Genomic DNA, 15,045 nt, shown 5'->3' with positions numbered 1-15,045 from the left:
AAACCAATAATGCAGCTTTAATGGGTGTAGGTCTCATTGGTTTGTGTGTTGACATACGGTAATATCTCCAATGATAGCAAGTGCTAACAGATGACATATATTTCTGAGGAACAAACAGGAGGTTTGCATTAAAATAAATGATTAGATAAAAAAACATGTAGCCTCTGAATAATTTTTCCCATAACTGCGACAAAGCCTGTCACCATGACTCTGTGTGCAGCTACAGAGACGTGACTTCTCTCTGATGGAAAGATGGAACATCATGAGAGAGTTGCCATGTATGTGGTGAGTTTATTGATGACAGACACCCAGAAGCAGTGATTAGTGTCAGCATGTATACATTTGGCCTCAACTAGCTAGTACAGCCTGGTGTGGGTTAATCAATATCCATTAGACAGCCAGTAATATGCTGCAGGTCCATTTTGAGTCTTATAAAGCAACAACATGGCTTTTGTGTTATTATTTCACAGTCCATTTCCAGATATAGTCCAATTTGACTATTAGGTAAATTGGTTATAGGCTACGTACACTATCCAAGCATTATGATCTGAAAACATTCAGATATAGTTGATTATATTAGGGCTAATTTAAAATCAGTGAGATGTATGGCAATGTAAAACTGGCTTTAGCAAAAGGGAGGCACAAATTGCACCTCTCCTTACAGTCTATTTCAAGATGGTTTCCATGGTTACGCAGGAGGAGCCTGATCTATTTTCAAGAGCTGGTAGCTAATGGTTCTCAATGAGGTGAACTGTGTGTGTGTGTGTGTGTGTGTGTGTGTGTGTGTGTGTGTGTGTGTGCGTGTGTATGACAGGGGGTGTACAGTAAAATACAAATGGATCACAGAATTTGCAAGAGGATACTACCAGAAGAAAAATCAGAGCATGTGCTGCTGAGCTTGCTTCAAAAAACAGATTAGCTAGTCATCTACACCAAAGGCTTTTAGTATGTTTATGAAAGAGGCAGGATTAAGTCTTGACATACAGTACTACCGTATCCCTGCAGGAGAATCAGGGATACTTTAATGCAAATACAGACCAGCAAAGCATAGAAATGAGCTCCATCCTCCAAGTACAAGTGTGCAACCTACTCAAGGTCAAAGAGAAAATAGCAGTATTTACCTATCTTAACATTTGGCAGCCAAAGTAGCCTGTTGTGACTCTGGAGGGAACATACAGAAAGATATATTTTCCATAGCATGTAGGCAAACACACCCATAATCCTCTTGGTGTGAATGGTAATAATCTACTCAGGGTGTTTAACAGTCACCTTGAAAGCATCTCCGGGGACTGCTGACACCGGTGAGCATTATGAGGCATTTCTAAAAAAGCAGTTATGTAAAAGCAGTTAGCATTTTTTGGTGCCTGTGGTTTTATAAAGCAGGGGGCAAGTTCACCTCTCGCATGTATTTGATTTGTTGTTGAGAAGAGCCGGTGCAGCAGGGGACAGGACAAAATACATGTCAGATTTAAGTGGATTTTGAGTCCATGGGTGTTTCTGTGAGGAATGGACCCATATGACATAATCCCTGTTTAATCCTGACCTTATCAGGATTCTGCCGTCTGATCTTTTTCACCTCTCTCCTCCCAAAAAATGTAAAACCTTTTCAAATGAAGCGTCCTTTTTTTTTTATCTAGTAGAGCATCTCTTTTTTTAAATCATTCCAACCAGAAGTCTCATCATGTCATCCTGATTCACCTCTGCTCCACATTTTACACACCTTCACTTAAGTTGTCCTGCTTCAACTGAACACTTTTTTCTTCTTTGTTCTAATTTGTACTCTTCCAAAATGTGTCATGTCTTCCTTCTCTTCCACGCACTCTGTAGTAAGAACGTGACCTGGCTTGCGGGGCCTAGCGAGCGCTCCAGAGACTGAGCTTAAATCCCACTGCATGTGCAATGGCGATAAAGCTGCTCAGCCACACAAGAGAACTGTCCTGGATTCTTTCTCTCTTTCTCTCCCTCAGTCTCTCCCCCTCTTTTTGTGTCTGTCTCTCCCTGACTCTCCCTGTCAGCTGTCAACTTGGGAAAGGAAATTAGATAAAGACACTCCAAGGATGTCAAGAGGAGGACAGCAAGGGTGAAGACAGAGAGCAGGAAGAAAAAGAGAGGGGTAGAGTAGGATGTAGCATTTCTATTTAAAAGGAATGTGTGATCTGAACTACTCGTTGCTTCTGTTACTGTTGACCAATACTTTATACTGGAGCATTTATTGGGTAACCAACACAACATCTGATAAGGTCTCTCCTCTGCTAAAAAAGAAATGGTGAGGCGCTTTCTCTCACAGTCAGCGAAAACAGCCTCTGACAATGTCATGAGCACTTTGAGAAATCCTTAAAGAGTGAAAGAAAGCCCGAGACTGCTGATGAAAGCTCTTTGATAGGTCTGCCAAGTGTACAAAACATCAGATATCAACACAGAGTAAAAAAACACCATGTCGGCATGAAAAAGTTTCCCCATGAAAGTTTTTGGCACTGGACTTGAATGGTAAAACGTATATGGTCTGTGCAACCTAATTGGATAGTGAAATGTGGCATGAAACGATGTCCTGCAATTACAGCAGGAGGCCGATCACATGTCTGACCCCTGGGAGGCAAATGCAATCTGACAACAACTCCATGCCGACCTTTTCAGAGTCATAAGGTAAAGGCCAGAAGGACAAACCGGTACCCAATCATCTGCGGTCAATAATTGGTACCCGTTGTCATGGTAACAAGAGGTTCAAACCAATTCACCTTATATAGACACACTTGCGCACTTACACTAAGCCCATGATCGAGTGTGCATATAGAGTGCCGAAGCGGAAGCAGGAAGTAACGGCGCCATGGGTCCTCAATTCGAAAAAAGTCTCCATACAAATGAACGGGAGTCCAAGTTTTATTTCGTGATCCGTTTGAATTGTGCCATGACAAAAAAATATGTCCTCTACCTGTTTAAAACATCACGTTTCATGTCGAGAAATCAGCAGTTTATCATAAAACGGCAACAGAAGAATGTATTTTGTGTGACGACGCTTTGCGGACTACAAATCTAGTGTCCCACAAAAAATACGTCACCAACTGACACGGGAAAGGGCGGCATTTGGTGTGTGACGTCACCTACGCGACTTGTAGTCTTTCTGGTTACGGACTCTTCGGAATTTTATTTTACAATAGTTTTACAACAAACTGCTGATTTCTCGGCATGAAACGTGATGTTTTAAACAGGTAGAGGACATATTTTTTTGTCATGGCACAATTCAAACGGATCACTAAATAAAACTTGGACTCCCGTTCATTTGTATGGAGACTTTTTTCGAATTGAGGTCCCATGGTGCCGTTACTTCCTGCTTCCGCTTCGGCACTCTATGCTGGTCTTCAGTTCAGATGCTCTTACCCATTAGCCAGGTTGTCGTCATCGTCGTCGGGAAGGCTCTTTCCTAGAAGGTCGCTGTCGCTCAGGTAACCAGACTTGAGATCGGTGTCGTCCACGTCCAGCCCTTCGATGAGCTCGATGCGAGATGTGCTGCTGAGGCGGCTGGAGCAGCGGGCCGGCATGGTGTGGGCCGTATACTGGGCGCCGGTCTTGCTCCCCTGGTAGCCGCCGCCTGTGGCCGACGGGGCGTCGCCGGCCTGCAGACGGGGGCTGGACTGGCCGTGGCGCCAGGACAGAGGTGAGGAGCGGTTGGACAGGCTGGAGATGCTGCGAGCGTTGGTTTCATCGCTGTCGTAGCCCACATTACTGCTTTCCAGACAGCTGGACAGACACATGGGGGAAGGGTCAGCATGTCTTATCTTTAAACATGTGAGAGCAGAGAACCAAGAAAAACATTTTTCTTTCTCTGTCAGAGAACATTTAAAGAAACCCACTGTGGTATTGAGTTACTATTGAGCCATACACATCAATTGCACTGTATTGTCTTCAGGGGGCAAAACCTAGAAATGTGTCATCCAAGCCCAAAGGCAAAGAGAGGAACTTCTGTATCTTTGTCTCGACATGGCATCTGTCTCTTTGAGTCATATACATTCACATTCACACTCATCATCATTAGCTTTGCTTTAGATGACCACACCCAAGAAATGTTGCTGCAGACAGCAACACATCTCTTCCCGTTATTCGTTATAGTGTTTATCATAGTCTTCCTATTCACTCATGTAAGTGGGTCAGTGTTAGAAATGTCCTCCAAATGGCTGTGAGCGTCTGTGTCTGCCGATTACATAACTAGATGAACCAGCTCACCCAAATAAATATTGCAATGGCTACGACCACGGGGATATTTTTATCCTTTGTTGATGGATAATTCATCAAAGTGAAGGTTTTGTGGTGCCACACCAGCACTGAAAGTGTGAGACTTTTTACTTTTGTCAATGAGTGATACAGTACTGTATCTTGTTGAACCAAATAATGTCAATTGAAACAACTATACAGCTGAGATCAACATGGTAGCAAATGCCAAGTACATACTGTATGTTTAACAGTGAGGTTGCATAGTTGAAAGAGGTGATTCACATGCATTATTTAAATTCATTTGAAGAGCTTTTGATTAGCTGTTATTCTGGATTTTTGAGGTTGATACCATGTCAATATTTGAGAGTTAAAAGTCTGACAAAGAAATAAATGTAAAATATTTTTGATAGAATCCCAATTTCTGGTCACTAGGTGCTTGAAAACAAGATGCAGACACAAAACCCACTAAATCACAACTGATAAAGGTTTTATTATAACATTTGAGCAAACACAGGATTTGCATTTATTTGAGGCTGTGTTTTTGGGCACCTAATAGTTAAACATTTTATTGGTGTTTGCCACTGTTAAAGGAAAATATCTGGCTTGCTGATGTTTTGCCAACTTGCATTAAACAGAAGCCAATACAGGCAGACAAAAGTAGTTTATACACAACCACACTGCAAATGTGAGGGAGTATAATCAAAACGGTGATCTAAATGAGGCTGAAAAGCTTCACAGAGAATCAGAAATGGCTCATAGCTTCCATGATATTGGCACTATTTCAAAATACAGAGATAACTGATTTGGTTTTACTACAGAGACACTCTTTTATGAAACTTTAAAGTGAAATCAAAGCAGATCATTGTTCCTTATCTCTCAATGTTTTTGTTACACATTCACATTCCAAGGTTAACGTCCAAATGAAATAAAGAACTGCTCTCCCCCAGTGTCTTGTTATGTTGTGGTTGTTGCAACAAATTATTGGGCCCGGGCCCTTTGCCTGTCGGAGCCGAACAGAGAGATGCCTAGAATGAAGTCATGACCAAGAAAAAGAGAGAAAGAAACGGGCCATTTAAGAAGGATGGAAGCCAGATGTTCACCAGGTGGCAACTCTCCAAGTGGCCACAGCACAACTGTTTATAAATGATTGTTTTATGTATCGATCCAGCAAACTAGTTCACATAACAGTGTGTTTTCTTTCAGTTTAAACCATGGACAGATTTGGCCAGTGGTTTTATCCTTTGATTTGATCTTAGCCTTTTGGCAAAGGAGACACCATTATGAAACAATATAAAAAGTTCTTTGATGCAAATGTAGGGCACTTACCTGTGGCTGAGCTGGGAGCCCCGCAGACTCGACATGGTGTCCTCCAGATTCTGGCGGAGGTCAAGGACATTCTGCACGGTCCGTTTCCTCTGAGACTCAGGGTCTGTGGGTCAGTCAGGCAGAACAAAACTTTACAAAACATCCAGACAGTCAAAGTCAAACTCAGTTAAACGCTGCTGTTTAACTGTTGTGTGTGTTTTATAAGTCACAAATGCCTGACACATACACACACATGTATTGCCTTCACGTGCACATGTGCTTGTTTGCATTTGTGCCTGGACTGAAGTGACAGGTGTCTTCCTTGTAAACAAGTAGCTAAAGTATGTTCACATCATAAGGCAGACTAATTTCTCTCCATGGGTCGCATCACCATAGTAACACCAGCTCTACCCCCCTCTGGACTGTCAGGGTACATCCTGAAAATCTAATACTGAAAGGTTGCCTGTAACTCAGATCACCCACCAGGGGGGTGTATGCTGACATTTGTGCCCCACCAGGATCTTTGTCAAGGTACCAAGTACTTTTTTTTTCTCCGTGGAGTTTTATCTCAGACTCATTCAGCAGAAGTGGCAAAGCTGAACTTCAGCCAGAACCACTTCATCTCAGATCAGCTGTTGTAGACCAAGCTGAGTGCAATGTAAAGTGTCGAAACAGTGGGTCTTGACCATGTCAAATCAATAACCCAGAACAATTAGGAGTGTTGTTGTGTTAGCTGCAGTGACAGATGCCTCACTGTTCCAAAAACACATGGAGAGGAGATGATGTTTCCCACTGTAGCGTGTTGAGGAAAAAACCCTGTGGGGAGAAATATGACTGGAAAGGCCTGAAAAACGATCAGGGTGTCATGGGAGCAAATAATGTGGTGTTATCATAATTGGATGTTTAACTGATTAAGTTGAGTGTCTAGAGGATGTGAATTGGGAACATCACACCAAACATACAAATACAATTTACATATTTAAGACACATGGTTTTCCCCCTTGATGAGTTCTGTAAAACCGTGTATCTGTCTATTATGCAATATAGGTGAACACTGTAGGCCTACTTGCTACTGTTATTCATGATTTATGAATCTGAGATAAACATACCGGTAATTAAATTTTGAATTAATCTAAAATATTATTTTGATGGAAATTCAGCTCAGCTATGCATGCAACATGACTGATACAGTTGAGACAAGGAAAGTAAGCTTAAGAGTTCAAGAAAAACAAAACACCAATGCAATTATCAGTGTAAATCAATGGCTGCGTCCAAATCCATTATTTGGAAAATATTTGGTAAATATAGGGTTATTTTGAACACAGCCAATAAGATGTGATTGTCATTCCATGATGAGCATCACCCAGCATCTTTTAACATTTTGTTCAGTTCCCCTTTTAAAATGTGGTTTGATCCGTATAAATAAATAGAAGAAAAACAATAAATATGTGACATGACATGTGATGTGTATCTGGTTCTCACTGTGTGCAGCTAGTTTATAGACTAGTGAACCCTCCAGGCAACCCTGTCTACAAGAAATTATATTTATACACAGTTCTTTTCCAGTCGTGTTATGGTGGTGAACACAATCGCTGCCTGTGTAATGTTCACAGACAAGTAATAGATTGTGGTTTCAGTTAAATGTTAATAGAATACACATTCTGCCTTGTGTTTCAAGTCAGTAAACCAGAACTATGCTCTTTTGCTTAAACCTAACCTCAACCAATTGCTGTGGAGGACTTAATAAAACCATAAAAATGTTTAATAAAGCTGGATTTGAATTACAAGGCTGGATATCTGGCAATGAATAAGGATGTGTGAGTCCAGGAATAAATCTTTTAGTCACATCACTTCCAAATAATCATATTCTTATCCTATGATGCTACTAATTTACTGACAATTCATGGGAATGTCTCGAAACCAGAAATCCCAGACAAAGCCCCCCCCCCAGGTGATTCACATCTGTTGTAAATACATGTACTGCAGTCAATATGTCTGTGTTCCTGTCCAGTGAATGATGGTCCTCTGGCACCCTGCATTGCAGTCTTGCCTACAGAGAGGGGAAACTAGGCCTGAATACTGAAGCAGATCTGAATCATGAAAGTCTTATGAATGATGCAACACGACAGGAAGTGCTCTATATTGAAACAGAGCGGAGGCCGATTACTGTGAGCCAAAATTAATTCTAAAACACTGTTTAAAGGCCATCAGCAATTAACCCTAGAAACACTACTAAATCCACATTAAGAGGTTCTTGATGTTGCACCATTGAAATATTAGCATCATTTTCATGAACAAACATGATGATCAGGGGAAGACCTTATAGTCTTTATCAGCAGTTAATTTTAAAGCGTTGTGAACTAAGTCAGCTCTTCCATAAAATCTGTACACTTCACAGCAAAAGAAAGATGTTACTTCATGGCACAGAACGAGAAGAGGGTGCTTTTCTTTTGGCTCAAATGGCCCAAGGGCTTTTCAGAGTTTCTCACAATGGCAGGTGAGTGGTCACAGTGAGTGAGTGAATGGAGATGGGAAAATAACCTGATGGCTTTAAGAAAAAAAAAAAAGAGCATACTCAGAGGAGAGTGGTGAGACAGAGGGAGAGAGGTGAGCAATCTCAAACAACCCTTGTCATTACTATTCAAATGTATGTGACCGTTTCAGCCGCTAATGAACAGAAAAGCTACTGTACAGTACTCTGGCTCAAGGATCACAAAAGGGTCTTGTTGCAGCTTTGCTAAAGCTTTGTTAAAACTGGCAGCATCAGATCCCTCCCCCCAGATTAAGATGCAAGTCCACCAAGATATACTGTAGTCCCTTATTCAAACATGTCCCTAATTTCTACACTGTGTGAGGCAGAGAGAGAGACAGAGAGAAATTAACAACAACAAAAAAAGAGGGCATCTTCCATTTTTGTCTTTAAAGCCCCTGTATGGTAGCCTAGAAATCTAGACGCACCCTAGTGGCAGCAAAAATATTTGCTCCGTACTGTAGGTGGGTCTAGAAACGAGCCATAGGAACTTTTTGAGTCTCGAACACCGATTGTGTTCACCAATCACAGCGCTCTATCTGTTTAGAGTGTCGTTGGGCGGGCTTAACGCGATGACGACATACATTTTAATTGGTTGTCAGGCTAACGTCACCTAGCCTGATGCATCAGCCGCTTATTTCATTACATTTCAAAAAGCGTCTGAACACGAGCCATAGGGATTCGTTTGCTTCCGGGAGGCGGTTGCTTACATTTGCTTCAACTAATCGCTGCTGCTTGGTGGTCACGTGTGCTATACACCGGTTAAGCTCATAGGTTAATCTTGAGCGCTTGAGTTCAACGTCATCGCCTTCACTTACCCGTCTGTTCGCTGATTGTTTCGGTTTGCTCCGTCCGCCAGAGCGGACGGAGCAAACCGAAACGCATTGCTAGTGTCCTGACTACATTGTTGAGGCAAATGAAATTTGCCGGAACCAGTAGGCGGCGCTAGCCTGGCTAAACGTCACCCTGCTCTTTGCTCTGATTGGTCGTAGCGCTACCCTATTGCGTGCAGAGGCAGTTTGAAAGACAGCCTTCATCCCGCCCCCTGGATTGAGCCGAGGTCTACCGGTCGTTTCCAGACTAGTCTGGCTTGTCAGGCTACCTGTATGGAGCTTTTAATTGGATACGCAAAAGTCTCTGGTTTCTGCTGATGTGTCTCTGTTACCTACAACAGCAAATGAGCCCATCAGTGTGAAGATACGCTATTTCTAAGTAGTCTAATTCTATACCTCTGGAAGGCATGGTTGGGTCGGACCACTGACCAAACCATACCAACAGATACATTATGCTGCTGCTTAAAAAAAAAAGAAGCAAGTCCCGTCTTCTTTCCAACATTTCCAAAACAAATCTACATGTGCCGGCCAGACAAACGTCTTCACATCAGTGGGAAATGCAGTCTTCATTCCGCTGCTTTCGTCCACAGCGGCCGCCAAAATCAACACTAAATGAAAAGTCTGTACAGGCCAGGGGCTTTAATATTGAAATAACACATAATCAAAAATAACTTGACAGTGACATTTTGGTGTTGAAAAATGTCACCATCATGCTGAGACTATGGCTGTATCTCACTGTACCTTCTCCACAGTGACTCTACATAGCTGCAGGCCACTGCTTCGCTCATGGACGTCTTGCATGACAGATCACATACAATTAGGTTGAAATGAGGTTTGCTCATTTCCTTGTTGTTTGTAGAGAGAAGCTCTTCCATGAGTCCAGCTGTCTGTTCTACTCTGATCTCCAGCTTTCTTTGTGGATATGAATCTGATGTCCTAATGACCTGGATTATATTTGTCATAGTGACTTAAAAAAAAAAAAAAATCCCTGGATCATCTTTATTGCAGTGGCATGCAAACTACCAGTGTTGTACGACAGCCATGGTGCACAAACTTACATGACAAGTTTAATAAATGAGCCTTTCGACAAAGTTGACTACGCTTGATGTCATATTGGTAAACAAAGAGAGCCTGTTCTGATACAAAAGCGTCCCTTCAGTAAAGCTTATAATGAGATATACTGCAGAAGTAGAGCACAGCATTAAGCATTAATCAGGCCTCAAATATACTGCAGAATATGAATAAAAAGATCTATTCAAAGTAACAATCATGCCCACCACTGCACAGTAAGGACATGGGACAAAAAAGGAGCGGAAAAGAGCATTCAGATAACGATATCCTGAATACATAACATCATTATTAAAGATATTTTCCTCTATTAGACTCCGATAATTCAACTCAGTCAGTGCTGCAATTGTTTCCCCACTTTCCATTTTGGAGGCTGTTCTTCCTCTCATGGGCACAAACCACTTGACTTGTGTCACAGGGCCGCATGGGATTATCATCTTAAATGATGATACATTATTCATTAGGATGATAAACTTCCTTTTTGAGAAATAATGACTTTGAATTGATTTGCAAACATCATGGAGGACAATGCAAGGCATTTAACAGAAAGGGTGCATCAGCCCAAGGCATCCTGCTGAAAATTTTATGCAATTAGGTTAATAACGCAGACGTGGGTGTGGTGCAGAAATCTGCAGGGCTCTTGGAAATGTTTTTGGGGTTGTGGTTCCACATTCAGTCCGGCAAAATAGAGCCAGTGATGCCATGCTGCCTGCTGCTGCTGTTCATGGCATGTTGAATTGCTGACAGCTCTTACTTGTTTGATGTGTGTGACTAACATGAGTGATATACGTCCATATAGGGTAATGAGGCATGGATAACAGATCCAATCACCACGGATGTGTTCATTAAGATGCAACAGGGGACATGCACTTCTAATGAATAATGCATTAATGAATGATTGAATTGTGCATGAAATGCTTGTTGGTATATGACATGCTTAAGCCATGTTTGATAACTAGTACTTTGGGATTAAAGGAATGTAAAATAAAGCAAAGTGAGTATAACTGAGCTTTTACATTGCACTACCATCAATATTCAAATATAATATCAATATTTTCTATAAGTTTATCAAAAACCTAATTCTTAATATTCAACCTCTTTAACCTCTTATTTTACAGTGTATTAAAAAGAATGGCTATTGAAGCTTAATGCATTGTATTCAAAAGTTGCCAGAGATAAAATACAGATCATAATTATATACATCCTGCACCTGTGATTTAACGCAAAGAAAATTGCAAAACAAACAAATGATGCAGTCATCAAAACCATAGTTATTATTATTGATCAACTCCCTGTTTATTCATAGAAGTCTGCCCTATTGATAAACCTGACCCACCACCTCCAGAGAGAAAGCCATTTTCTCTGCCATTTGCGCCGTTGTAGTACACAGGGTGTAAACCATCTGTCAGAGCTCTACAGATGAATGGAGCTGGGAGGTGGCTAAATGTGTGTCTGTGTGCCTGAAATGGATTCAATATGGCATGCTGTCTTCCCCGTCTCTGGTTTTTAGAAGCATGCACGGGAGCAGCGGACGGACCCTTGAGTGTATCGGCACATGTTGCAACAAACGAGGGATTTATTAAAGAGACGAGTCTGCTGCTAATCATCCCCACCCCCTCAGGCCTTTTTCATGCAATCAGATTGTTTTGTTATGATAGCAAGCAAGCAAGCAGATTTAACATGATCAATGCCACTAAGGCTCAGAGACCTGAGTGACATGCTGGAGGAATAAGAACAATAGAGAATCGTTTTAGCTTTTGTTCAACTAACCACTGAGATTTCTGTGGAAATGCCGAGCTGGGACAGCATTCAATGAAATAATAAGAGGAAAAGCATGCCTTGCAAGCACAATGAGGACATCTTCCTGTTTTTTTTTTTTTTCCTTCAGTCAGCGAGCTGCATAGAATCCATTCCAGGGAAGTGTGGGTCTGCAGCAGCGAGCAGGTGCCGCGTAGTGGCTGTATCAAAGGGGGCGTGATGCTGACTTTGAGAAGCACTGAGGAATGGTACAAGCGGGGCTTTTGGTTTGTAGCACATGGCGGCCAAACGCACTGTAGAGGGCCCTGGGGTGGTATTGGTGTCAAGATTTCTGTGCTCTACTCACCTAACATCTGACTGAAGAGCAGCTGCTCCAAGTCGCCCAGCACTGTCACCACCAGCTCTGGATCCACCTTCAGGAAGGGCTTGTCTCCACCTTCTTCCACCTGGCCCTTGGAGCCGGACTCTCCTCCAGCCCCAGCTCCCTGTTTCTTAGCATTGGCCTTTGCTTTGCTGGAGAGGATCTCATCATCCGACTTTCCATCCTCAGGTGCTTTGCTCAGGGGCTTAACCTCAGCGTAAGGACCGCGAGGTATGCGGCTCTGCTTACTTAGAGCAGACGGAGCAGCCAAGGGGCTGAAGGGCTTGGGTTTGCCCTGGAACAGCGAATGCTCCGATTTGGACAGGTTTCGAGATAGAGGGGCTCCCCCTCCGGCACCAGTGCCACCTCCTGCCGTCTTTGGCTTGCCCATCTTGGTCTGCCCTGCTCCGGGTTTGGCCATGTCATCACACCACTTTGGCTCATAAAGATGCAACTTCTTCTCAGCATCAGTGAGAACAGCCAGGTTTGTCATAGACCTCTGCTTGCGGAGATTGGAGGATACTGGTAGCCTGCCCTCAGAGCTGCCCGCCCGGTAAACCTTCAGTTCACCCCGCTGCGTGCTCTGGGGCACTCCAGACTTTGCCCTCTTAGCTGCCACACCAACTCCTTTGCCATCTGCCTGGCCGTATGCCTTTGTGCTATCTGTCCTTTCCATTTTCAAATCTCCTTCTCTGGCTTTCACACTCTTCCCAAGCATGCCCCCTGCATGAGACCAGATAGAAAAACCATCAGCAGGGAGAAATCAGGCTTCCTTACTCAAAACCTTGTCCCTGTACAAAAAAAAAAAAAGCCAACACAAAATGCTTCCTTTAAGGCAATCCTGCAGCCCTCTCTTTCTTCTCTCTTTCGTCCTAACAGGCTGCTGCAGCTGCAGCTGTTGCCCAGGCGCTCCCTTTCTCTCCTTCTCTCCCGTCCTTCTTTCCTCCGTTTTTTCCACACTCCTCCCTTCCGCACACCCTCCTGCCGCTGAACCGCGCAGCAGCAGAATGACAGCGCCGGCAGACGCAACAACGCTCCCTCCTCCCCCTGCTTTCTGCTGCCTCTCCCTCGCCTCCGACTCCCCTCCCATCCTCCCTCCTCCCCTCATTTTACCTCCTTTTAGAGATGCTCTGCTGTGTCTCAGCAGAATATGTGAAATGCAAAAGGGCGACGAGAGACGATCGTCTTTGGCTTTTAAAAACCAGGCACCGTTCTCTTCTAACAACCAGTGTTTTCCCACCATCTCCTCTGCTTTCTTTGTTCTTCCCCTCCCCCTCCCTCACCTCCAGTGCTCCCTGCTCAGCACACTCAACATGATGCATGATGTGTGATGTTAGTGGAAGGGATATTAATGTGTGAATGGATATACATTTCGATATATAATTACAGACCATAGTATGAATTATTGTCACTGTCACTGCAACCACCAGAGCGTCCAGATTATCTCTTGATCCTGTCTGAGCTTCCTTACAATATCATATCCAGATTTACAGCTGGATAAATCGTATGCTAAAATATCAGCAGCATGTTGTCCTGCTGTAAGTGGATAACTGTATTTTTGTCATGTAATATCAACAGTGACACTACGTTGGGTTGTGTATACGCCTGTAATGTTAATGAAAGCTGATGAAATAATGAAAATGATGGGGAGGTTTTTGTCCACTGCTTCAAAAAACAGAGAGAAAACTTGGCAAGAGATACAACAAAAGTGCACGGGCCAAATGGGTGACTTCACTCCAGTGGACTGAGCGAGTGACAAGATGTGCCAGTGTAAGCAAGTAACACACCCAAAACCACACTTTGGAAATATATCTTCAAGTCATTGTAAGACACATGCACATACAAACACATACACAAACACACAAGTGACTGTGTTAAATTGAGAATCCAGTCATTGCGTTTTTGCGCAGGGTCTTCTGCTGACATATGAATATAATCATCTTTTTAAGATATTCCACACAGCGATCTCTCAGGAGGATTGAGGAGGCTCTGCAGCGCTTGCATGCAGCGCTGCTCCATGGAAACCACCCTCTCATCGCCTGCATGTCATCTGCACCAGACCTAGTTGCTCTGCACAAACACAGCTGCCAAGGAAACATTAACATTTTCCGTAAACTACTAGGATGCAGCCCATGTGTTATCATGCCTTAGCCTAATCAAAAGAAATTTACATTTTTTCCCCCATCAATATAAATTTTTTTTTTATATTCTATTGACGACACTGCTCTATTTTATATCCAACAATAGCATGCTAGATGGTGCAAATCCACTGGATATGATTGACCTGTTTGTGACAATGCCCGGAGGGTACCACTCTAACTCTAACAGTGGATTTTCAACACACTCCGCTGCCTTCTTTATTTGGGTTTCAAGGCACCCACGGTGGCCCATGGACCAGCAAGGCTGTTTGATCTGGCAGTGAGTTTCTGGTCACAATGCCATGTCTTGTTCCTCCTCCCCACGAGGTCCGAGGCTCCCCCTGCTGACTCCAGATTGCTGACCTCACTCCCATGACGCAGTGAAAAGCCTATTTGTTTCAAGAGGGAGACTTCTTTATGAGCCATCTGTAACAAACTCCGCCAGCTTCAGATATTTTTTAACACTTTTTTTTTTCTTGTGTACAGGCAGAGGGGCAGGTCTACACCTCCACACCAATCAGGCCCAGCTGTGGACACACCCCCCTCATTAGCCCCTGATTAATTTTGTTCCCTTTTTTAAACATTGTAACATAGCACAGTCTCTTACCCTGACAAAGACTTCTTTGTGGTCGAAACGTTGGTTTTTAAGCTTGAATAAATATTTTTACATCTGACCCTAATAGCAAAGTTCCTTTGGCTTGGATGTGGCCCAAATAAACAGCAAAGATCTGGCCCACTTACGGAAGTGAATGACGGCCCATATCTGGCCCAAGTATATGAAAGCTATGCTTAACCATAACATAACCAGACCTCTACCAGAACTGTACCAACTACATATGGCTTATA

At 43.0% G+C, this 15,045-nt stretch overlaps 1 protein-coding gene across 1 annotated transcript in view; it reads right to left on the bottom strand.

The window, feature by feature from the left end:
* Positions 1 to 15,045, bottom strand: part of nav1b (neuron navigator 1b) — a 98,813-nt gene that overhangs the window by 35,442 nt on the left and 48,326 nt on the right. Inside the window, exons 4-6 of the mRNA XM_085777039.1 lie at positions 12,047 to 12,784; positions 5,533 to 5,635; positions 3,376 to 3,735 (exon numbers count right to left, since the gene is read on the bottom strand). Of these exons, the coding sequence (XP_085633165.1) occupies positions 3,376 to 3,735; positions 5,533 to 5,635; positions 12,047 to 12,784 (1,201 nt within the window). The remainder of the gene's footprint in view (positions 1 to 3,375; positions 3,736 to 5,532; positions 5,636 to 12,046; positions 12,785 to 15,045) is intronic.

Source organism: Trachurus japonicus, chromosome 5 (assembly GCF_045865225.1).
Source record: "Trachurus japonicus isolate A0001 chromosome 5, Traja_1.0".
In the NCBI taxonomy this organism is placed as follows: domain Eukaryota; kingdom Metazoa; phylum Chordata; class Actinopteri; order Carangiformes; family Carangidae; genus Trachurus; species Trachurus japonicus.
The sequence above is the reverse complement of the archived record's forward strand: the minus strand, read 5'-3'. Positions and strand labels throughout refer to the sequence as shown.